This window comes from Podarcis raffonei, chromosome 4, assembly GCF_027172205.1.
Source record: "Podarcis raffonei isolate rPodRaf1 chromosome 4, rPodRaf1.pri, whole genome shotgun sequence".
Classification (NCBI taxonomy): Eukaryota; Metazoa; Chordata; class Lepidosauria; order Squamata; family Lacertidae; genus Podarcis; species Podarcis raffonei.
The window spans coordinates 5,718,100-5,741,744 of NC_070605.1; the positions used below are offsets into that span (position 1 = coordinate 5,718,100).

The following is a 23,645-nucleotide window of genomic DNA, read 5'->3' on the forward strand; positions in this document are numbered from 1 at the left end:
CATTGATTATTGCTTTCATTTTATGGATCCGTGGTCTCATTAGATAGTAAAATTCATGATAAATTGCTGTTTTAGGGGTTGTTTTTAAAAGTCTGGGACGGATTAATTCTTTTGCATTACTTTCTATGGGAAAGTGCGCCTTGGTTTTGGAATGCTTTGGTTTTGGAACGGGCTTCTGGAATGGATTAAGTTTGAGAACCAAGGTACCACTGTAGAAAAAAGCCACAATAACTTTAAAATAAACAACTTATATCAAATAAAGCAATATTCAGTAATCCATTAGAACATAATAGTAAGCAGCAAAATGACATATCAGCAAATAGCAATGAAACAGTTTACACTTAACAATTCCAATAAATTATAATCAATAAGAATATTGGCAAGTCACAATGCACAAAATACCAAAAAACATACAGAAAGAAATCCTGAATCTTCCAACATTCCCCAAGTTCTTCTGCAGGCACAGGCAAACTCGGCCCTCCTGATATTTTGGGACTACAACTCCCATCATCCCTGACCACTGGTCATGTTAGCTAGGGATGATGGGAGTTGTAGTCCCAAAAACATTGGGAGGGCCGAGTTTGCCTATGCCTGAGAGGCAGAAAAACCTTTCTGTTCCTGACACGCCACGCGTGATTTTACGCACCTCTGACTCGCCTTTCCCCAGAATTGAAAAAACCCTGGAGGTGGCAACCATTCCTCACGCGGATGCAGAGGTGAGAAGGCTACCTTGTCATCTATGATCTGGTTGAGATTCCTGCATTTCAGGGGGCTGGACTGGATGACTCTGGGGGGCCCCCTTCCAACTCTACAGATTCCCACACTCACCGCGATCTTGCGGGTGGTCTTCCAGCCTTTGGTCTGGTCCGAGAGGTCGCACGAGGTCATGAGAAGGCAGAGCAGGAGGCTGTGGTGCTGCTTGTTTTTGGGGTCATAGCCAACTGGAAAGGGCGAGAGATGGAGGAGGTCTCCTTTTTTGGACTCCGCAGAGACAGTACAAGGCCAGCAAGACCCTCTCCCCAAAGAAACGAGGCCTGGAAGGTGTGGGGTCTCTGTTCTATTCCCCCCCCCCATAGCCCTTAGGAGAATCACACCTTGGTTTTAAATGCACTGTAAAGCAGTCTCAGGGACGTGGGTGGTGCTGTGGGTTAAGCCACAGAGCCTAGGACTTGCCGATCAGAAGGTCGGCAGTTCGAATCCCCGCGACGGGGTGAGCTCCCGTTGCTCGGTCCCAGCTCCTGCCAACCTAGCAGTTCGAAAGCACGTCAAAGTGCAAGTAGATAAATAGGTACCGCTCCGGCGGGAAGGTAAAAGGCGTTTCCGTGTGCTGCTCTGGTTCGCCAGACGCGGCTTAGTCATGCTGGCCACATGACCCGGGAGCTGTACGCCGGCTCCCTCGGCCAGTAAAGCAAGATGAGCGCCATAAGCCCAGAGTCATCCACGACTGGACCTAATGGTCAGGGGTCCCTTTACCTTTACCTTTTAAGGTAGTCTCTATTGGAGTATATTGTATTTAATTATGGAAGTATCAGAGTTTTTAGGGGGTTAACCAGGCTGGGATAGCTGGGATAGCAGGCTAGCTGGTTTTTGAATGTCTTATGTAGATTTTTCAATTTCGTTGTTCTGTATCGGACAATGACAATAAAGATTACCGTATCGTAAGGGATTCAGAATCACACTCCATTGTGTGTGATTGAACCCCCCACCCAAAAAAACCCCAGAACTGGGTAAAAATAAGTATTTGGGCCACAGGAAGAAAGCAGCTATTGTCAGAAACATGGGATCTGGTCCTGCATTGCCTTGGGTTGGACTAGATGACCCTGGGTCCCTTTCAACTCTCCATCCCACGACATGGGAAAAGTAATCACTTTTGGGAAGAGGGCCATGAAGATTTCTAATGCAGAAAGACTGGAAATCTAAAGAAAATATAAGCCATTATAGGAACTTTTGTGACTTCTGATTAGATGTTATTTTTATTAGATTCTTTTGTGATTTTTTTCTCTTTTCTTTCAATAAATGGTTTTTAATGTTGTATTTCAAATTGTTGCAACCTGCCCTGGGTCCTTAGCACGAAGGGCAGGTAATAAATAATACTATTAATAGCACGAGACTCTGAATCCCAAGGTTGTGGGTTCAAGCGCCACATTGGGTGAAATATTCCTGCATGACGGGGTTGGGCTGGATGACCCTCAAGGTCTCTTCCAACTCTACAATTTTTTTTTATTCCATGATTTGGTGCTTCAAAATCTGGTTTCTTTAGGACTTTGCCTTTGTTTTCTTTCTAGCTCTCGTGCCCCTAGGGATGTGTCTGAAAAGACGAAGGTGGAGAGAGCAGAGTCTTTTAAGTTTTTGTGTGTTACTGGAAACCCAGGTTAACTTCTTCTATGGTTCATACCTAATATTTCCTGTGGGCTAGACTGAATTGTGCATTCAAGGAAGATGCTTCAACACAAGAAAGCCAACAGATCCCAGCCCCGGGTTCTGTTTCCTTGACATAAGATAGGAAGAAGTTGTTTGTGTGTGAGAGTTTGTAGCTTTTACGCAGGGAGACTCCCTTCCAACTTTAGAAATCTGGTGGCCACGCCCTTCACATCTGGCTCCACCTGGTGGATCCCTGGTTACCTTCTGCCATTTTCTGGAGGTCTTTGAAGATCCTCAAGTGGTGAGCAAGGTCTGTAGCCAGGATAATGTCTCTCATCAAGTCCAGCATCCTTTGGTAATCCTATTGGGGCAATAAGACTGGAAGTTGTGGTGTGTAACATCACCAAAGCAGTTAAGCACAACATTCCCTTTGTATTTTGTGCCCAGAATGGACACACAGGGGAATGTTGCTCCAACCAGGAGGACTTCCTGTCACATGTGGTCCAGAGCATCCTCCGCCTGCATGTGACCGGGTAGATGGGTGTGACCCTGGGAGACCCTATAAAGGCGCTAGTCACCCAGCCATCTTCCCCTTACTCTCTTGGTCTTGCTTACTCTTGATGCCTTTTGCTGTCTGCTGTCTCTGAAAATTTTTACACATCACTTGGGAAGAAAGGTGAACTAATACCAGTGTACTGGAAGAAGCAAAGATCACCAGTGTTGAAGCGATGATTCTTCAACATCTACTTTGTTGGACTGGTCATGTTGTGCGGATGCCTGATTATCGTCTTCCAAAGCAACCACTCTATTCCGAACTTAAAAATGGAAGGCTTAATACCGGTGGTCAACAAAAGAGGTTCAAAGACTCTCTCAAGGCAAATTTTAAAAAATGTAGTATAGACACCACCAATTGGGAAACACTGGCCTGTGAGCACTCCAATTGGAAAACAGCCAGTGTGGTGTAGTGGTTAAGAGCAGTGGACTCGTAATCTGGTGAACCGGGTTCGATTCCCTGCTCCTCCACCTGCAGCTGCTGGGTGACCTTGGGCCAGTCACACTTCTCTGAAGTCTCTCAGCCCCACTCACCTCACAGAGTGTTTGTTGTGGGGGAGGAAGGGAAAGGAGAATGTGAGCCGCTTTGAGACTCCTTCGGGTAGTGATAAAGTGGGATATCAAATCCAACCTCCTCCTCTTCTTCTTTTCCAAGGAATCACAGACAGGAAGACTGAGAGGTGATGAAAGGAGAGCCATCTTCAGATATCTTAGGGGCTGTTGCATGGAAGATGGAACATGCTTCTGCTCCATGGCTTTGAGTCACAAGGAAGGAGATTCCGACCAAATATTAGGAAGAACTTTCTGGCCGTGAGAGCCATTTGACCGTGGGACGGACTTCCCCGGAAGGCGGTGGAGTCTCCTTCCTTGGAGTCAGGATGTGGGTGGACATCTCTTAAGGATGCTTTAGCTGTGATTCCTGGTCCCTTCCAACTTTTCAATTCTATGTGACACCCTCCTGAAATTATGTCAGCTGCCGGTGACACACGAGACGGCTGCCAGTCATGCTGGCTGAGGCTGATGGGTGTCGTGGTCCTGGAGTGCACCAGGTTGGAGATGACAGAGTGTCGAGAAATGACTGGCTTTAATCATCAATGCTTTTTGCTATGAGACCCCGGGAACTGCTGACCCTCTTCTGACTCACCTTCCGAGAGAAATGATCAAAGATGTTGCAGCCGTGGGTGTTTAAGATGGCGATGGCCTGAGCAAAATGGTGCCTCTGTGCAGAGAGAAAAACACACCCTTTTAGTGTCCCGGTTCCAGCCCTCTGGAATCAGTTGCCAGCTGAAATTAGACAGGTGCCCCGCATCATGTGGTTTAGGCGCCTACTGAAGATATTTTTGTTTGAAGGAGCGTCTCCACCCCCATCGTTTTGCCCGGACACTGAGGTCCAGCGCAGAGGGCCTTCTTGGTGGTAGCGCCCTCCCTGTGGAATGCCCTCCCACAAAATGTCAAAGAGAAAAACAACTACCAGATTTTTAGAAGACATCTGAAGGCAGCCCTGTTTAGGGAAGCTTTAAATGCTTGACGGACTACTGTATTTTAATATTTTGTTGGAAGCCACCCAGAGTGGCTGGGGAAACCCAGCCAGATGGGTGGGGTATAAATAATAAGTTGTTGTTGTTTTAAAAGATGCAGCCAGTTTGCTTTCTGCTGCTCTAGAGGGCAGGAACCTCAACACTTTTATTTTCAAGAAGGAGCCAGTTTTCATGCATCCAGCCACTTCAAACGGCACGATATTAATATCTGTAATAGTTTTACCTCCATTACTGAGCCTTCTGAGCTGTACAGGGCAGCCAAGACCGATTTCTGAAAAGAGAAAATAAAGAGACATCAAGTCAGGGTACCCAAGGTAAAAAGGTAAAAGTACCCCTGCCCGTACGGGCCAGTCGTGTCCGACTCTGGGGTTGCGTGCTCATCTCGCTCTAGAGGCCTTGAGCCGGTGCCGTCCGAAGACACTTCCGGGTCACGTGGCCAGCGTGACAAAGCTGCTCTGGCGAGCCAGTACCAGCACAGCACACGGAAACGCCGTTTACCTTCCCGCTATAAAGCGGTACCTATTTATCTACTTGCACTTGACGTGCTTTCGAACTGCTAGGTGGGCGGCTTTAAGTTAAATAGGCAAAAAACTAAAATAATTGCTAAGAATATGGATCAAGAGATAATAGAAAGAATACAGCAACAAACAGAGATGAATGTGGTTAAGAAAGTGCAGTATTTAGGGATTACGTTAACTCCCAGGAGTATTGACCTGTTTCAAAACAATTATGTACCAATATGGAATAAAATTAAACGTGATTTAGAGGTGTGGGGAAGAATGAAACTATCATTATGGGGAAGAATTGCAACGATAAAGATGAGCGTGTTACCGAAAATGTTGTTTCTGTTTCAAACAATTCCAATAATTAAAGGTGTGACAATATTTAAAGAATGGCAAAGAATAATGTCAAGATATATCTGGCAGGGCAAGAAGCCGAGAATAAAATTTAAGATATTAACAGATGCAAAAGATAGAGGAGGCTTTGCCCTGCCAGACTTAAAGTTATATTATGAAGCTTCGTGTCTTTGCTGGGTGAAAGAATGGATAAAGTTAGAAAACACAGAATTGTTGGACTTAGAAGGTTATGATAATAGATTCGGTTGGCACGTGTATTTATGGTGTGAAAAGAATAGAGTGCATAAAGGTTTTGAAAACCACATCTTTAGAGGATCGTTGATTGAAGTCTGGAATAGGTATAAAAATTTATTAGAGTTTAAAACTCCATACTGGCTATCACCATTGGAGATAATGAGTGTGAAAAAGATCAATATGACAGGGAGATGGATTACTTATGAGAATTTGATAATTAAAGAAGGTAATAAATGGAAATTGAGACCATATGAAGAAGTTAAAGAAAATGTGAGTGACTGGTTGCACTATTTTCAGTTAAATGCAATGTTCAAAAAAGAGTTGTCAGAAAGAGGTTTTCAGGAAAAGAAATCTAGGTTTCATCAAGAAATCTTGAACAGTGATGTTAAAATTTTATCAAAAATGTATAAATTATTACTTGAGTGGCATACAAAGGATGAGGAAGTAAAATCAGCTATGATTCAGTGGGCCAAAGATTTTGGTTATAATATACAATTTGATGAGTGGATAAAATTGTGGAAAGAAGGAATGAAATTCACTGCATGCACTACAATAAAAGAAAATGTTATGAAAATGATGTATAGATGGTATGTAACACCAGTGAAACTTGGTAAGATGTATAAAGTCAGTAATAAATGTTGGAAATGTCAGGAAAAAGAAGGAACATTTTATCACGTGTGGTGGGAGTGTAAGAAAGTTAAAGGCTTCTGGGAAATGATTTATAATGAGATGAAGAAAATGTTGAAATATACTTTTGTTAAGAAACCAGAAGCATTTTTATTAGGAATATTAGGGAATGAAATTAAAAAGAAGGATGTGAAATTATTTAGGTATGCAGTGACAGCAGCTAGAATTTTGATGGCCCAGAAATGGAAACAGGAAGAAATGCCGACGAGGGAAGAATGGAGAATGAAACTGATGGAATATGCAGAAATGGACAAATTAACGGGGAAAATTCGGAATCAACGTGATCAGAGATTCACCGAGGACTGGAATAAATTCACAGAGTATACCAAAAATGTATGTGAGAAGCAAATAACGCTTGTTGGCTTTCAAGAAGCTCTGTGAAAACGATGGATAGAAATGTTGCTTAAAAGATATGATAAGATTAAGATTGTTAAAGCGCAATATAAATTTAAGAAATGTGAGTAATTGTGATTATATGGGAAATTGTCGGATACACTGAGGGAAGTCTAAAAGATGTATATGTTAGAAGTGGATGTTAAATATGGATGGAATGTATATTGGAAACTGAATAAAAATTATATATAAAAAAAGAACTGCTAGGTGGGCAGGAGCTGGGACCGAAAAACGGGAGCTCACCCCGCCGCGGGGATTCGAACCGCCAACCATATGATCGGCAAGTCCTAGGCACTGAGGTTTTACCCACAGCGCCACCCGCATCCCACTAGGACACGGGTGGCGTCTCGAAGATAGGTTCTGCTTGAATATTTTTGTTTCCCCTTCACAGTGTTGCAAGGAATGTTCTTTTCAGCAGGGACACAGGCGTGTTTGGTTTGGAAAGACTGTAGAAACATTTTGAATTGGCGCCATCTGCGTTGTTATTTTGCATTTGTACGTTTGTTCTCAGGAGCCTTTTGGGCTAAAAGGTGACATATATATAAACCGTAATGCGGAATAAATAAATAAAAAATCGTACCGAAGCCACCTGGAAGGAGTTGTTGGTGCCTCTGTGGTCCAGGTCGTGGCACATGCAGGAGATGAACAAAGCAAAGATTTCGATGTCTCTGTCGAAGAGAAAAAAAGGAAAAACCACGCATGAGCTGCGGAAGGGCTCTGAGATGCCTGGGCTGCTCCGAAATTTGGCAGTCGAGGAGGCATCCCATATGCAAAGCAGCCCCAAGGGAGTTGGAGATGGCATCTTCCCTCAGCCTCCCCAACCTGGTGCCCCCCTGCCAACCAAGCACACCCTCAGATCCAAAGTTTTTCATTTTCTTAAAGCAGAGGGGGAGGGGACCTTGGCAAGTAGCCAGGGAACAGGGGAGCAAGAGGTCAGTATTGGATTCGGAGTCAGGATGTGGGTCCTTAGCTCAGCTGGTAGAGCTTGAGATTCTTAATTTCAGGGTTATGGGTTTGAGCCCCATGACCGGTCATGTTGTGTGGATGCCTGATGATCGTCTTCCAAAGCAACCCCTCTATTCCGAACTTAAAAATGGAAAGCATAATGCTGGTGATCAACAAAAAAGTTTAAAGACTGTCTCAAGGCAAATCTAAAAAAATGTAGTATAAACACCAACAACTGGGAAACACTGGGCTGTGAGCGCTCCAGTTGGAGAACAGCCTTGACCAAAGGTGTCCTGGGCTTTGAAGACGCTCAAACTCAGGACGCAAGGGAGAAACGTGCTAAGAGGAAGGCACACTTGGCAAATGCACATCATGATCAACTCCCGCCTGGAAACCAATGTCCCCACTGTGGAAGGACGTGTGGGTCCAGAACTGGCCTCCACAGTCACTTACGGACTCATTGTTAAAACCATGTTTATGGAAGACAATCTTACTTGGCTACGAGGGATCGCCAAAGAAGAAGATACCCCACCAAGTTCCGCATCACCAGGACGCCCTCCCCTGTCCCTGCCGCCATGCGCTCTGCGGCTGATCCCTGGCGTAAACTCGGCCCCCCTCCCTTTGGCAAGCAAAGCATCGTCCACCTACTCCAAGTAATTGACCAGCTCCAGATTTTTGTAGAGCAGGTAGCAGAAGTGGGAGACCGAGAAGGCATGGGTCCAGTTGTGGTACGGAGGGTCCCTGTATCCCTTTTTCACCATCAGGCAGAACCTGTGAGGAGACCCCCCCAAAAGAAGCCCATTGGTGAGAATGACACTGGCTATTTTCATTTTCATTTAATAGATTTTGCACTCCGTTTGGTCATAACAAGAAGCCAACTACTAAGTAGTGTACATTCAATATACATTAAAATTCAGGAGCAATTCAAACATTAAAAAAAAACCAAAGTCTATTCCTCCCCCCACCCTCAAAATATTCACGATAAAATAAAGTTGCATATTAATATACATGTCAGATGCACATGTCTGGGTAGGCATTCATAAACAAAAAGGTGGGTTTTTTTAGCCAATGCTGAAAATACAACAGCAAAAGGCCCTGATATCAATCGACAGGGTGTTGCAAAGTGCAGGTGCTGCCACACTGACATACCAATTTTGTGCCGCCCTTGGCTCCTTCTGAGGAAGCGTGCGGGATTTAAATGTATAATGGATTTATACTTTTATACATTTGTAATAATGGTGATAAGTCTGGAGTGAAAATGATGTGGCACTCTAAAAAGCTCGGCGGGTGAAACCTAGCCATTTGCAAGACCGTTGTTCCTTTGCTCTACTTCTAGACCGTTGCTCTACCTCTCTTTTAAATCAGAACCAGTGAAGGCGGTGAAGGTCCTGTGTGAGTGCCTGGAGGCGGTTGGAGGATGGATGGCGGCTAACAGATTGAGGTTGAATTCTGACAAGACAGAAGTACTGTTTTTGGGGGACAGGGAGCGGGTTGGTGTGGGGGATTCCCTGGTCTTGAATGGGGTAACTGTGCCCCTGAAGGACCAGGTGCGCAGCCTGGGAGTCATTTTGGACTCACAGCTGTCCAAGGAGGCGCAGGTTAACTCTGTGTCCAGGGCAGCTGTCTACCAGCTCCACCTGGTACGCAGGCTAAGACCCTACCTGCCCGCGAACTGTCTCGCCAGAGTGGTGCATGCTCTAGTTATCTCACGCTTGGACTACTGCAACGCGCTCTACGTGGGGCTACCTTTGAAGGTGACCCGGAAACTGCAATTAATCCAGAATGCGGCAGCCAGACTGGTGACTGGGAGCGGCAGCCAGGACCACATAACACCTGTCTTGAAAGACCTACATTGGCTCCCAGTATGTTTCCGAGCACGATTCAAAGTGTTGGTGCTGACCTTTAAAGCCCTAAACGGCCTCAGTCCTGTATACCTGAAGGAGCGTCTCCACCCCCATCGTTCAGCCCGGACACTGAGGTCCAGCTCCGAGGGCCTTCTGGCGGTTCCCTCACTGCGAGAAATGAGGCTACAGGGAACCAGACAGAGGGCCTTCTCGGTAGTGGCGCCCGCCCTGTGGAACGCCCTCCCATCAGATGTCAAAGAGATAAATAATTACCTGACATTCAGAAGACATCTTAAGGTAGCCCTGTTCAGGGAAGTTTTTAATATGTAACGCTGTACTGTTTTTAACACTGATTGGGAGCCGCCCAGAGTGGCTGGGGAAACTCAGCCAGATGGGCGGGGTATAAATAATATATTATTATTATTATTATTATTATTATTATTATTATTATTATTATTAAAAGTGGGCACCCCTTAAATTGCTCTTTCCAAATAACTGAGCCTGCACAGCCAGTTTCGGGAGTTTGGTTTGGGCGCTCTCGGTTGCAACCCAGGGGCTGGGCAAGCCCCAGCCTTCCTCCTCCCAGTGGCGGGCTGGAGAGTGGAAAGGGAAGCACTGGGGAGAGACCAAGGGCCAAGAGTTGAGTCTGGGGAAGAGCCTGACCATCGGTCGGAGTGCCGCAGCAGGCTCTTCTGTGCCGCGAGTTCGGAGGCAACCGAGCCAGCGAGACGCTGAGGTGTCTGGCCGGCTCCATCCTCCTGCGTGCCTGGGACTGGGCAACCGGGGTGGGGGGCGCCAGGCGGATCTGTGCACCCCAGCGCCGCATATGCTTAAGACAGCCCTGGAGAGACCCTTGCCCCTTCTGCAGTTCCAAGGTTGTGGCTCGTATGCTAGATGGTAATTCATGGACCAAATAGGTATCTAAAGCCATTTGCACATGTCGCCCTGCAACCAGTCCATGCAGAATGTAGGCACCCTATACAGTGGTACCTCGCAAGACGAAATTAATTCATTCCGTGAGTTTTTTCTTCTTGAGAGTTTTTTTGTCTTGCGAAGCACGGCTTCCCATAGGAATGCATTGAAAATCAATTAATGCGTTCCTATGGAAACCGCTTGCCGGGTTGGTGGTGCGGAGAAGGGCTTTTCTCCCCACCGCAAGCCTTCAGGACAGGTCCGGGAACAGAGGGGAAGGTGCGCTGCGCTTCTCCTCTGTTCCCGGAGCTTGCGGGGCTTGCGGTGAGGAGAAGGGCTTTCCTCCCCACCGCCAACATTCAGAACAGCATTCTGAATGTTGGCGGTGGGAAGGAAAACCCTCCTCCCACCGCAAGTCTTCAGGACAGGTCCGGGAACAGAGGGGAAGGCGCGTTGCACTTCTCCTCTGTCCCCGGACCTGTTCTGAAGGCTGGCGGTCCACCGCCAGCCTTCAGAACAGCCATCCGAAGGCTGGCGCGGGGAGAAGGGCTCTCCGCCCCACCGCCAGCCTTCGGAGCAGCCTTCCGAAGGCTGGCAGCGGGAGGAGGTCTCTCCGCCCCACCGCCAGCCTTCGGAGGAGCCTTCTGAAGGCTGGCGGCGGGAGGAGGTCTCTCCGCCCCACCGCCAGCCTTCGGAGGAGGTCCGAGGACAGTGGGGAAGACGCGCTGCGCTTCCCCGCTGTCCCTGGAGATTTCCCTATGGGCTTTTGTCTTGCGAAGGAAGCCCATAGGGAAATTCGTCTGGCGAAGCACCTCGAAAAACAGAAAACTCTTTCTTCTTGTGAGTTTTCTGTCTTGCGAGGCATTCGTCTTGCGAGGTACCACTGTATAGAGAAATGAGGAAACCAGTGAGCAGGCTAGCAGGCGGGGCCCATGACTTACATCAGAGGAGCCTACACAACACAAACACTGTTGCTGTATGCTTTTATTTTATTTGTTTTTTATCTTATATTTTGGAAATGTACATCCAGTTTTTTTTCTTTAAATTTTATGGGGGCCCCCAAGAGAGTGAGGCCCTAAGCTATAGCATGTTTAGCTTATATGTAAATCGGGCACTGCCTGCAGGTCTTTGGGAACCGGCTGGTTTTTGTTTTTAAGGAAAGTGCTTTTAATAGCACTGTGCTGTTTCTGTTTTTTGATGCTAACTGAGTTCAATTACCTTTTAATAAAGATCTTATACATTTCTGGTCTTTTGTATTTTATCTGTGTTGTTTTGTTTTAAGCCACCTCGAGTCACAGTCTGGGGGAAAAGCTGGGTGCAAGCAGCAGCTCAGTCAGCAGAGCATGAGACACTTAATATCGAGGTCGTGGGTTCGAGCTTTACGTTGGGCAAAAAGATTGCAGAGGGTTGGACTAGATGACCCTTAGGGGTCCCTTCCAGCTCTACAATTCTGTGATTCTAATGTGTGAGTCTATGAAAGGGAGAGAGAAAAAAGGCAGCCCTCTGGACATCCTACCTGACAAGGGTCTGGCGGTTGATTTTGTAGCTGCTGATAAAATTCATGTCCTGCAACATGCTCAGAATGGCCTGTGGAGAAGAGAGAGAGAGTGAGAGAGCGAAAGAGAGAGAGAGAGAGAGAGAGAGAGAGTATTCAGGAGGTGTGCAGAAGCAGCCAATCCCAACTTGATGCCCTCCTTTGGACTACAACTTCCATCAGCCTAAGAGGTAAAGGTAAAAAGGCAAAGGACCCCTGGACGGTTAAGTCCAGTTAAAGGTGACTATGGGGTTGCGGCGCTTATCTCGCTTTCAGGCGGGGAGCCGGCATTTGTCCACAGACAGGTTTCATGTGGCCAGCAGGACTAAACCGCTTCTGGTGCAACGGGACAATGATGGAGACCAGAGCGTATGGAAACGCCGTTTACCTTCCCGCCAGAGTGGTACCTATTTATCTACTTGCATTAGCATGCTTTTGAACTGCTAGGTTGGCAGAACCTGGGACAGAGCAATGGGAGCTCACTCTGTTGCAGATATTTGAACCGCCAACCTTCTGATCAGCAAGCCCAAGGCTCAGGGGTTTGGACTACATCGCCACCTTTGGACTACAACTCCCTTCAGCCTAAGAAAGCACAGAGGGCATATTCTGTAGGGGTGGAGAGCTTCCTCACAAAATCTGGAGCCGATTTCTAAGGATCCCTGTGTTTTGCCTTGTTTTGGAAAGCACAAAATAGGTACATCTCTCATTAAAGTGCAAACCCAACCAAATTTCTCCTCCGCCCGCCAATGCTCACCATAGACGTGTCGTCCTCCGGAAGGGAACGCGGGGTGTAGGTGAATTTGGCAAAGTTCGGGTCAATTTCTGAGACGGGCACGATTCCTTCGTCGAGGAGCTTGGTGTATTCATCATCTGAAACCTGGAAGACGAAGCAGCGCTTAGCTTTTCAAAAGGAAAAACAGCTGGTGCCGCCTTATTATTATTATTATTTTATTATTATTATGTGGAGCAAGCTATTTTGAGGAGGAGAAATGGTGACGATCAAGACTGCCGGGGGTTAGACTAGATGACAATTGGAGTCCCTTTTCGACTCCACATAGAATCATAGAATCATAGAGTTGGAAGAGACCACAAGGGCCATCGAGTCCAACCCCCTGCCAAGCAGGAAACACCATCAGAGCACTCCTGACATATGGTTGTCAAGCCTTTGCTTAAAGACCTCCAAGGAAGGAGACTCCACCACACTCCTTGGCAGCAAATTCCACTGTCAAACAGCTCTTACTGTCAGGAAGTTCTTCCTAATGTTTAGGTGGAATCTTCTTTCTTGTAGTTTGGATCCATTGCTCCGTGTCCGCTTCACTGGAGCAGCAGAAAACAACCTTTCTCCCTCCTCTATGTGACATCCTTTTATATATTTGAACATGGCTATCATATCACCCCTTAGCCTCCTCTTCTCCAGGCTAAACATGCCCAGCTCCCTTAGCCGTTCCTCATAAGGCATCGTTTCCAGGCCTTTGACCATTTTGGTTGCCCTCCTCTGGACACGTTCCAGTTTGTCAGTGTCCTTCTTGAACTGTGGTGCCCAGAACTGGACACAGTACTCCAGGTGAGGTCTGACCAGAGCAGAATACAGTGGCACTATTACTTCCCTTGATCTAGATGCTATACTCCTATTGATGCAGCCCAGAATTGCATTGGCTTTTTTAGCTGCCGCGTCACACTGTTGGCTCATGTCAGGTTTGTGGTCAACCAAGACTCCTAGATCCTTTTCACATGTACTGCTCTCAAGCCAGGTGTCCCCCATCTTGTATTTGTGCCTCTCATTTTTTTTGCCCAAGTGCAATACTTTACATTTCTCCCTGTTAAAGTTCATCTTGTTTGTTTTGGCCCAGTTCTCTAATCTGTCAAGGTCGTTTTGAAGTGTGATCCTGTCCTCTGGGGTGTTAGCCACCCCTCCCAGTTTGGTGTCATCTGCAAATTTGATCAGGATGCCCTTGAGTCCATCATCCAAGTCGTTGATAAAGATGTTGAATGAAGATGTACCTGCAAACTGGCCACATTCCCAACTTTAAGCTAAACTGGCAACACTAAGTCACCTGTGTTAGCATGTTCATTTACCTGTTTACCAACACATATGCAACCTGGTGCCCGCCGGAGGTTGTTGGAGCACAACTCCCCTCAGGCCAAGCCATGGTTGGGGTTGTAGTTCAACAATACAAGGTGCCAGGTGAGCAGAGGCTGCCATAAACTGAAACAGGATGACAGGAAGCTAGGCAGCCGGTAGGTACAGAGTCAGAGCCATGGTCTATCCACCTAAGTATTTCCTAGTATGACTGGCAGCAGATTCCTGCATTGCAGGGGGTTGGACTGGATGACCCTCGGGGTCCCTTCCAAGCCTATGAGTCTAACTCTCCAAGATCTTCCCCAGCCCTACCTGGGCGGTTGGAGGATGGATGGTGGCTAACGGATTGAGGTTGAATCCTGACAAGACAGAAGTACTGTTTTGGGGGGACAGGAGGCGGGCAGGTTTGGGAGACTCCCTGGTCGTGAATGGGGTAACTGTGCCCCTGAAGGACCAGGTGCACAGCCTGGGAGTCATTTTGGACTCACTGCTGTCCATGGAGGCGCAGGTCAATTCTGTGTCCAGGGCAGCTGTCTACCAGCTCCATCTGGTGCGCAGGATGAGACCCTCCCTGCCCACAGACTGTCTCGCCAGAGTGGTGCATGCTCTGGTTATCTCCCGCTTGGACTACTGCAATGCGCTCTACGTGACTATGAAGGTACTCGGAAACTGCAATTAATCCAGAATGCGGCAGCCAGACTGGTGACTGGGGGCATCTGCCGAGACCACATAACACCAGTCCTGAGAGATTTGCATTGGCTCCCAGTATGTTTCCGAGCACAATTCAAAGTGTTGGTGCTGACCTTGAAATCCCTAAACGGCCTCGGCCCAGTATACTTGAACCCCCATCGTTCAGCCCGGACACGGAGGTTCAGCACCGAGAGCCTTCTTTCGGTTCCCTCGCTGCGAGAAGTGAGGTTACAGGGAACCAAGCAGAGGGCCTTCTCGGTGGTGGCGCCCGCCCTGTGGAATGCCCTCCCACCAGATGCCAAGGCAATAAGCAACTATTTTACTTTTAAAAGACATCTGAAGGCAGGCCTGCTTAGGGAAGTTTTTAATGTTTAATGCTGTATTTTAAAAAAATATTTGGCTGGGAGCCGCCAGAGTGTCTGGGGAAACCCAGACAGATGGGCAGGGTATAAATAAATTATTATTATTATTACTATTATTATTATCATCATCATTATTATTATTATTATTATTATTATACCTGAAGATGCTGCCTGGGTTCGAACTCAGAACCTCCTGCATGCCAAGCAGATGCTTTGCCACTGAGCTACGCTATCAGTATATTGATGCTAGACATAGCTCAGGTCCACCCCCCTCACATGCCCCCAAGAGGAAGGTGATGCAGGAAGAGGGAGTCAGCTTGTTTTCTGGTGCTCCATAGGTAAGGACTTGGACCAATGGATTCAATGAACCAGAAATGCAACTGAACATTAGGAAGAACCTTCTGACTGTAAGAGCTGCTCAACAGTGCAAAGGTCTCCCTCACAAGGTGGTAGACTTCATTCGAGATTTCTGTACAGAGGTTGGATGGCCACCTGCCAGCGATTCTGGAGCTGAGATTCCTACATTGCAGGGGGTTGGATTGGATGACCTCCGGGGTCCCTTCTAACTCTACAGTTCTATGATTCCAAGACGCAAAGGCAAGCCGGCCTTACCTTCATATGGTACATCATCATCTCGTTGGCCAGGTGGCTCCGGTACTGAGCTTCGTGGACCTTCTTGTAGAGCAGAGACTGGAGTGAAGGAAAACAAGGAGTGGGTAGGGAATATGTTAATGCAGGGGTCGCCAACCCAGTGCCCACAGGCACCAAAGCACCAATGAAGGCCTCCAGTGGTGCCCCCTGTTAGAATCCCTGCTCCGTGATTGCAGTCATGGGATTGTTGTCTATCACATGACGGTGTATGTTTTGACTCCACAGAGTGGGAAGTGACGGAGACAGGATGTTTGTGTTCCTGTGTTCCGTGATGTGGGACTATTGTCCTTTGTTCTTTCTCTTTGCTGTCTGATGCTAGAGAGAGAGGGAGCCATGTTGCAGTGCTCCGTGTGTGTTTATATGCAAATAAAGTAGATTAGCCAAAATACTGAGTTGCTGAGGTCTGTCACGAAAGGTGCACAAACTCTGCGGGTCCCTAAGTGTGCCGATGTCTGTTGGCATCAGTCGCTGTGATATTCGGGCTGAAGAAAGCTTTTGAAGCTCCCGAATGAACGACCAGGAGGGAGAGAACATGCCAGTCGGGCATGTGTCTCTGCCAGGGTCCTACTTGATTGTATGGATGTTTTTGACGTATCTTGGATGCTTTTGTTTTGTTTCTGAAGAAAGCTCTGCAAGTAAAAGCTTGCAAAACCTTTTTATAGGATGGAAATGCATCTCTGTGCTAATGGATAAAAATCTAGTGATCTTCAGCAAGACAGCTGGCTTTGCACCCTCTTCCCTGGAAAGAATATGGTCCATTGCAGTCTTCCCCAACCTGGTGCCCTCCCAGCTGGCGCAGTCGTGGGAGCTGCATCCAAGGCTTCTGGACAGCACTAGGTTGGAGAAGGCTGGCCCACTGTGCAAGGGAGGTGTACAGCTCTACCTGGGGTGGAGAAAAGAGCTAGGGGAACCCAAAGGATCCTGCTTACGTGGGCGATGCTGATGCCGCAGTAGATGGAGAAGGCGGTGGCTAGATCCTCGTCAAATTTGCTGAACCAAGGCCCGTTGATTTTGTTCACCAGCTCAGCCACTCCAATGACCTCTGGAAGAAGCAGAGAAGAAGACAACAGGTGAGTTCTTGCGTTGGATAGGCAGGAGAAGGATCACACCCGATAGCTGTGGGATGCGATACATAGATAGCAGTCAAGTACAACATTCCTTGTTTTCCTAGAGTGGACATGCAAGGGGATGTTTGGTCCAGCCAGTCGGAACTTCCTCTTTCCTCCTGGGCTGGGACATACTTCCTTTGCATGTGACTAGAGGTGGGCGTGACTTTACCTGTCCAGGTAACAAAAGCACGAGGCACACAACACTCTTTCTCTTTTCCTCTCTTTGACTTCCTCCGTTGTTGGAGCAGCTTTTTAGCTAGAGATGCTCTGTTGGCTTTCAGCCAGCAGAAGACACTGGGATTATCCCCATATGGGATAGATCCACATGTAACTAAGTCTGCCTTCGGGGATCCAACTGTGAACTGATGATGTGAGTAAACTTCTTTTATGTACTTTAAACAAGATTGTGGTGTGTTTATTTTTTTAAGAGGGATAGAAGGGAACTTAGGTAAAGGTAAAGGGACCCCTGACCATTAGGTCCAGTCGTGGCCGACTCTGGGGTTGCAGTGCTCATCTCGCTTTATTGGCCGAGGGAGCTGGCGTACAGCTTCCGGGTCATGTGGCCAGCAGGACTAAACCGCTTCTGGCGAACCAGAGCAGCGCACGGAAACGGCGTTTACCTTCCCGCCGGAGTGGTACCTATTTATCTATTTGTACTTTGATGTGCTTTTGAACTGCTAGGTTGGCAGGAGCTGGGACAGAGCCACGGGAGCTCAACCCGTCGAGGGGTTTCAAACCACCGACCTTCTGATCGGCAAGTCCTAGGCTCTGTGGTTTAACCCACAGCGTCACCCGCATCCCTTATAAGGGAACTTACCAGGAACTTACTAGTGAAAGGCTTACACAAGCCTGCAACCACCTATCTGCTGTGTGTTTAAAAGGGGAATGGAAAAGGGGAAGGATATTAATAAACAATATATCTTCTCCTGCTTCCCTGAACATTCCCACAATTGCAGTGCATAGTTAGACTATGGAACTCTCTCCCACCAGAGGCAGCAGTGAGTGGATTAGATAAATTAATGGAGGAGGAGAGGGCTATCAGTTGCTACCAGCCAGGAGGGCTCTGCTTCTGAATGCCAGTTGCTGGAAAAGAGCAGGAAGGGAGAGGGATCTTGTGTTCGAATCCTGCTTGCGGGTTTCCCATAATGGGCATGTTGTTGGTCTGATTCAGCAAGTTCTCCTTATGTTTCCCTTTCTTTCTCCCTTCCAAAGGATGCTCCGATCATGTGCCTTCTTCTTGGCATGTCAAAAGGCAAGGGAGCTGTCAGTTACTCTCGAGTAAGTTGGTGAGCCCAGGTGGATAGGAAAGGGGAAGGGACGTAGATTCTTCTCCCACTTGGGGGAGCACGGAAGACAGGGCACGAGGGGCTTCTCAAACATCTCACCTGCGTGGGGCATTGCACACACCTGGTGTTGCACTTCTCCTGCACACTCACCCTGGTTCTCGTCTTTGATGGGGAAGCAGAGGATGTTCCGGGTGCGAAAGCCGGTGCTGTCGTCCACCCCGCGGTAGAAGAGCGGGTGCGAATAGGCGTCTTTGATGTTGAGGATCTTCCCCGTGGTTGCCACGTGGCCCGCGATGCCCTGATCGGCCGGAATCCGGAATTCGTGGCTCTGAGAAAGGAGTCCACAGCAGAAGGAAAGCCGGTTACTCCACAGTCTCATGTGTGTGTGTGTGGAACTACCCGCCACCAACCAGCCTTGTTACTGGAAGGGCATCGTTGAGGACTGAGAGGAAGGCCAGCCAATACTCGGCCTTCGGCTTGAAGACAACAGACATTCTGCCTCAACAGGAAGGAAAGGAGGGGATGGAAGCGCAAACTGGTTGGGAGGAGAAGGGGGGAAATTGATAGAATAAAAATAACAGAAGTTCAAAAAAAGCAGTGTGGTTTATCCGGAAAACACGTAATATTAACCAGGAGCAGACAATTAAAAGATACTGAAAATGGATCTGCTTGAAATCTAAAGGGATAAATATCTTAAATAAGTGACTTCACCACTGCTTACTTTTCTAATAAAGTCTTATCGGTCGGTAGAGCACATGACTCTTAGGTTTGTGGGTTTGAGCCCCACGTTGTGCAAAAGATTTCTGCATTGCAGGGGGTTGGACTAGATGACCCTTGGGGTCCCTTCCAACTCTGAAGTTCTGTGATTAGGCTGGTAGACTGCTTAAGACCACCAGGAAAGCCAAATTTCATGTTGCACTGTGGGGAGGGAGTCCTGTCTGCCTGCATTTGCTGTATTTAAGATAAAATCCCACCAAATAGCTTAGAATTTACCAGGGTCTTCCAAGCCTTTGGCAACATGCAATATATGACTTACTAGCTTTCAGCTAATGCTAAATGTCACCTACTTTTGCACCAAAGCGAAAGTCACAAGTGAGGTTTTCAAGTTAGGGGGCAACTGAGGCTCTGATAGCCGCCCGAAATTTGGAGAATTTCTGCCCAGAATTCCTTTCCATTTTTCTCCCAACCAGTTGAGGCTTCCTTCTCCAAAGCATCGGCGCAAAATTGACTTCTAGCTTCCACCCAAAGTTCAGTTACTGCCAAAAGCTTGGCTTGAATGTGCCGGGATTTAAAATGAATTCAAATTCTCCCAGTTCTTTTTATTTCATTTTTACAATAATCTCTCCGGATTCAGACGGTGTAAGAATAAGAGAAGGGATGGGAATCGAGTTTGGCAAAGGATACCTGGAGGCTTAAAAACCACACTGGGGCCAAATCCTTGAGACAACCAAGAAACAAAATATTAAGAGCAGTTTAAAAGAACTTACAAGGATAAAAATAAGGTAGGGCCCACAATTATACCCCCATCCCTTTAGTTTAGTGTCCGTATAGTTAAAGCCATGGTTTTCCCAGTAGTGATGTATGGAAGTGAGAGCTGGACCATAAAGAAGGCTGATCGCCAAAGAATTGATGCTTTTGAATTCTGGTGCTGGAGGAGACTCTTGAGAGTCCCATGGACTGCAAGAAGATCAAACGTATCCATTCTTAAGGAAATCAGCCCTGAGTGCTCACTGGAAGGACAGATCGTGAAGCTGAGGCTCCAGTACTTTGGCCACCTCATGAGAAGAGAAGACTCCCTGGAGAAGACCCTGATGTTGGGAAAGATGGAGGGCATAAGGAGAAGGGGGCGACAGAGGACGAGGTGGTTGGACAGTGTTTTCGAGGTTACCAGCATGAGTTTGACCAAACTGCGGGAGGTAGTGGAGGACAGAGGTGCCTGGCGTGCTCTGGTCCAGGGGTCACGAAGAGTCGGACATGACTAAACGACTCAACAACAACAACAACCCTTTAGTTCAGGGGTGTCTAACCTGCTGCCTTCCAAATAGTGTTAGACTCCACCACCTCCCAGTAGTCCCAGTATGGCCACTGGTCAGGGATGAGGATGCTTGGAATTGTGATCCAACCATATCTGGGGGACCAGAGATGGAGATATGAGGCGGGGGTGGGGACTTGGGGGGGGGAGTTTCCCTTCCCCATTTTTCCTGTTCCCCCCTTCAATTTGTCCCTAAAAAACTGGCAAAAAGAATGGGGAAAACTGGAGAAAAATGACCCCCATTTCTCCACTCTCACTGTAGTCCCCCCCCTTTCCTTCCAGTGGCCAGGGCCAGATTTAAGTTTGATGAGGCCCTAAGCTACTGAAGGTAATGGGGCCCTTTCTATGTCCAGCTGTCTTTGTCAACAACAAATAGTTACTGTTTGTTGTGTTGAATATATGTTATATGAAAACAAAAAAAAAATTTCTTTCCAGTAGCACCTTAAAGACCAACTAAGTTAGTTCTTGGTATGAGCTTTCGTGTGCATGCACACTTCTTCAGATACACTGAAACAGAAGTTGCCAGATCCTTCTATATAGTGAGAAGGTGGGGAGGGGTATTACTCAGAAGGGTGGTGGGAATGGGTGATTGGCAGATAGCTGTGATGAGCCTGTTGACGACTCTTATCTCATTATACATGACAAAGCCATTTTTCACCTTCTCACCCCTTGCTTTTTCCTGTAAGACCTATTGCAGTCGTTAAGAGTCGTCAACAGGCTCATCACAGCTATCTGCCAATCACCCATTCCCACCACCCTTCTGAGTAATACCCCTCCCCACCTTCTCACTATACAGAAGGATCTGGCAACTTCTGTTTCAGTGTATCTGAAGAAGTGTGCATGCACACGAAAGCTCATACCAAGAAGTAACTTAGTTGGTCTTTAAGGTGCTACTGGAAAGAAACAAATTTTTTTGTTTTGACTATGGCAGACCAACACGGCTACCTTTCTGTATATGTTATATGGTCATTTATGGACCTCATAGGTATCTCAAGCCATTTGCACATAACAAAACATGTATTTTATCAAAGTAATTGTTGAACTGAAATACAAATAAGAAGAAGTATATTAACAGTGAATTATTAAGCTCTAACTTAAAATGATTTTTTTATTCATAACAAACTTAATAATGCAAACACATTGGCATTTGGCAATAACAAAAGTTACTTTAGAAACACAATTTACAGAGACTCATCATCCAGTCTCTAAAAACCAGTCTCTATGCAACCAGTCCATGCAGAATGTAGGCACCCTATATATAGAAATGAGGAAACTAGTGATATTTTTGGGAGCAGGCTAGCAGGCGGGGCCCATGACTTACATCATAGGAGCCCACACAACACAAAATACTGTTGCTGTATGTAGGTTTTATTCCATTAGTTTTTTATCTTATATTTTGGAAATGTACATCCAGGTTTTTTCCCCTTTAAATTTATTGGGGGTCCCAAGGGAGTGGGGCCCTAAGCTATAGCTTGCTTGGGTTACACATAAATCTGGCACTGCTGGTGGCCCTTACCTCATCATCCACCACGCCCCCGTCAAAAACCTTGGCCACCAGTTCGTGGCTGCTTCTGTCCAGCAGGAATACAGAACATCTGCAAAAGAACAAGCCCAGGTGAGGTACAGGCTTGATAAACCACCGTCGCCAGGATCCTGACCGTTCACTGGGACAAGCGAGGGGGAACGCAACCTCTGGGCCTGCGCACGGGTTCAAGTGGTGGTGGTGGTGTGAGAAACTGTGAGGTCCCAGAAGCTTCACGGTGACGACCAAGTATCTGATAAAGGAGGAGATAATTGCCACCATAGCAGGGACACCCAAGGGACTCGTCCTTTTGGGGGGTGGCACTTTAGGGATGGAATGAGGGTGTGGGTCAGCCCCCCCCATATGCTAAAATTATGGTTTTGATGGGGGTGGGGTTTGTAACTTGGGTGTTGTTTATTTGTCGTGGGGTGGTTTTAAATTGTTCTCAAGTGTTGGATCTGCTCAGTGGCTCTGTGGCTAGAAGCTGAGGAGGAGGAGGCAGAAGGAGAGAGAATCCCCTGAACTTCTAGAGTCCACCTTGCCTGCCAAGCAAGGTGGAGAACTTAAAAGCTCATTTTGCACCAGGTAACCCAAGAAGACCTGGCAGAAAAAAACACACCTGTTGAGCCATCTGCAGGGCTGGATTTAGGTTTGATGAGGCCCTAAGCTACTGAAGGTAATGGGGCCCTTTCTATGTCCAGCTGTCCTTTGTCCACAACAAATTGTTGCTGGTTTTTTTGTGTTGAATATATGCCATACAGTGGTACCTTGGGTTACAGACCCAGAAATTGTACCTTGGGTTAAGAACTTTGCTTCAGGATGAGAACAGAAATCGTGTGGCGGCAGTGGGAGGCCCCATTAGCTAAAGTGGTGCTTCAGGTTAAGAACAGTTTCAGGTTAAGAATGGACCTCCAGAACGAATTAAGTCCTTAATCTGAGGTACCACTGTATGGTAATTTATGGACCTAATTATCTAAAGCCAATTGCACATAACTAAATATGTATTTTATCAATGTAATTGTTGAACTTAAATACAATTAAGAAGAAGTATATTAATAGTGAATTTTTTTGGGGGGGGCCCAAGAGAGTGGGGCCCTAAGCTATAGCTTATTTAGCTTAAACGTAAATCCAGCACTGGCCATCTGCCTTGCTTGGGGAGCAAGCCTCCTCAGTATCCCAGCTTTGGGAGGCTAGGGACCTTGTGCGAAATCTTGTGGGAATTCAGATTTGTCCTGTGGGATCTCGCACAAGCAACCCAGAGTCGGTGCTGTGAGCAAGCCAGGCCTCACAAGCGAGGCAAAGAGCTTTTAAGCTCTTTAAATGCCCTGTAACCCCAAGTGTGGCTGGAGCAATCCAGCCAGATGGGTGGGGTATAACTAATACAATTATTATTATTATAAGTAGAACCGGAGCAAAAAGAGCTTTTAATCTCTCTGTCTTGCTTGGATTTAACTTGTGCAGTTTCCACCACCCTGCCTTCAGCTGCGTATGGTTGAAATAGCGCAAGTTACACGGGTGCAAGAGGTGATTGTGCTGCCTGGTGCAGGTTAAGCGCTCATTTCCACGTTGATTTGGAAACGGATTTTTGCCGGAAGCAAATAGCGCAGAAACGAGCGCCAAACTCGTGCTATATTCCACTTGGTTTCCAGAAGCAGCTTCTGTATCGGGTGAAAGTTAGAACAGGATGCGGAAACTAAGAGATAGGGGAATATTGGTACACTAAAACCTTCCTTATAGCGTGGGTGGCGCTGTGGGTTAAACCACTGAGCCTCTTGGGCTTGCTGTTCAGAAGGATGGCAGTTCAAATCCCCGCAACAGTGTGAGCTCCTGTTGCTCAGTCCCTGCTCCTGCCAACCTAGCAGTTCAAAAGCACGTCAAAGTGCAAGTAGATACCGTATTTTTCGCACCATAGGACGCACTTTTTCCCCTCCAAAAATGAAGGGGAAATGTGTGTGCGTCCTATGGTGCGAATGCAGGCTTTCGCTGAAGCCTGGAGAGCGAGAGGCATCGGTGCGCACCGACCCCTCTTGCTCTCCAGGCTTCAGGAAGCTATCCG

At 47.1% G+C, this 23,645-nt stretch overlaps 1 protein-coding gene across 2 annotated transcripts in view; it reads right to left on the reverse strand.

Moving 5' to 3' along the window:
- Positions 1–23,645, reverse strand: part of PDE2A (phosphodiesterase 2A) — a 384,874-nt gene that overhangs the window by 13,866 nt on the left and 347,363 nt on the right. For both annotated transcript variants that reach the window (XM_053385339.1, XM_053385340.1), the window contains 12 exons: positions 21,584–21,662; positions 18,186–18,363; positions 16,570–16,682; positions 15,602–15,679; positions 12,612–12,734; positions 11,840–11,910; positions 8,216–8,338; positions 7,203–7,290; positions 4,675–4,722; positions 4,058–4,132; positions 2,623–2,722; positions 829–941 (listed from right to left, as the gene is read on the reverse strand). In XM_053385339.1, coding sequence (XP_053241314.1) covers positions 829–941; positions 2,623–2,722; positions 4,058–4,132; positions 4,675–4,722; positions 7,203–7,290; positions 8,216–8,338; positions 11,840–11,910; positions 12,612–12,734; positions 15,602–15,679; positions 16,570–16,682; positions 18,186–18,363; positions 21,584–21,662 — 1,189 coding nt within the window. The remainder of the gene's footprint in view (positions 1–828; positions 942–2,622; positions 2,723–4,057; positions 4,133–4,674; positions 4,723–7,202; positions 7,291–8,215; positions 8,339–11,839; positions 11,911–12,611; positions 12,735–15,601; positions 15,680–16,569; positions 16,683–18,185; positions 18,364–21,583; positions 21,663–23,645) is intronic.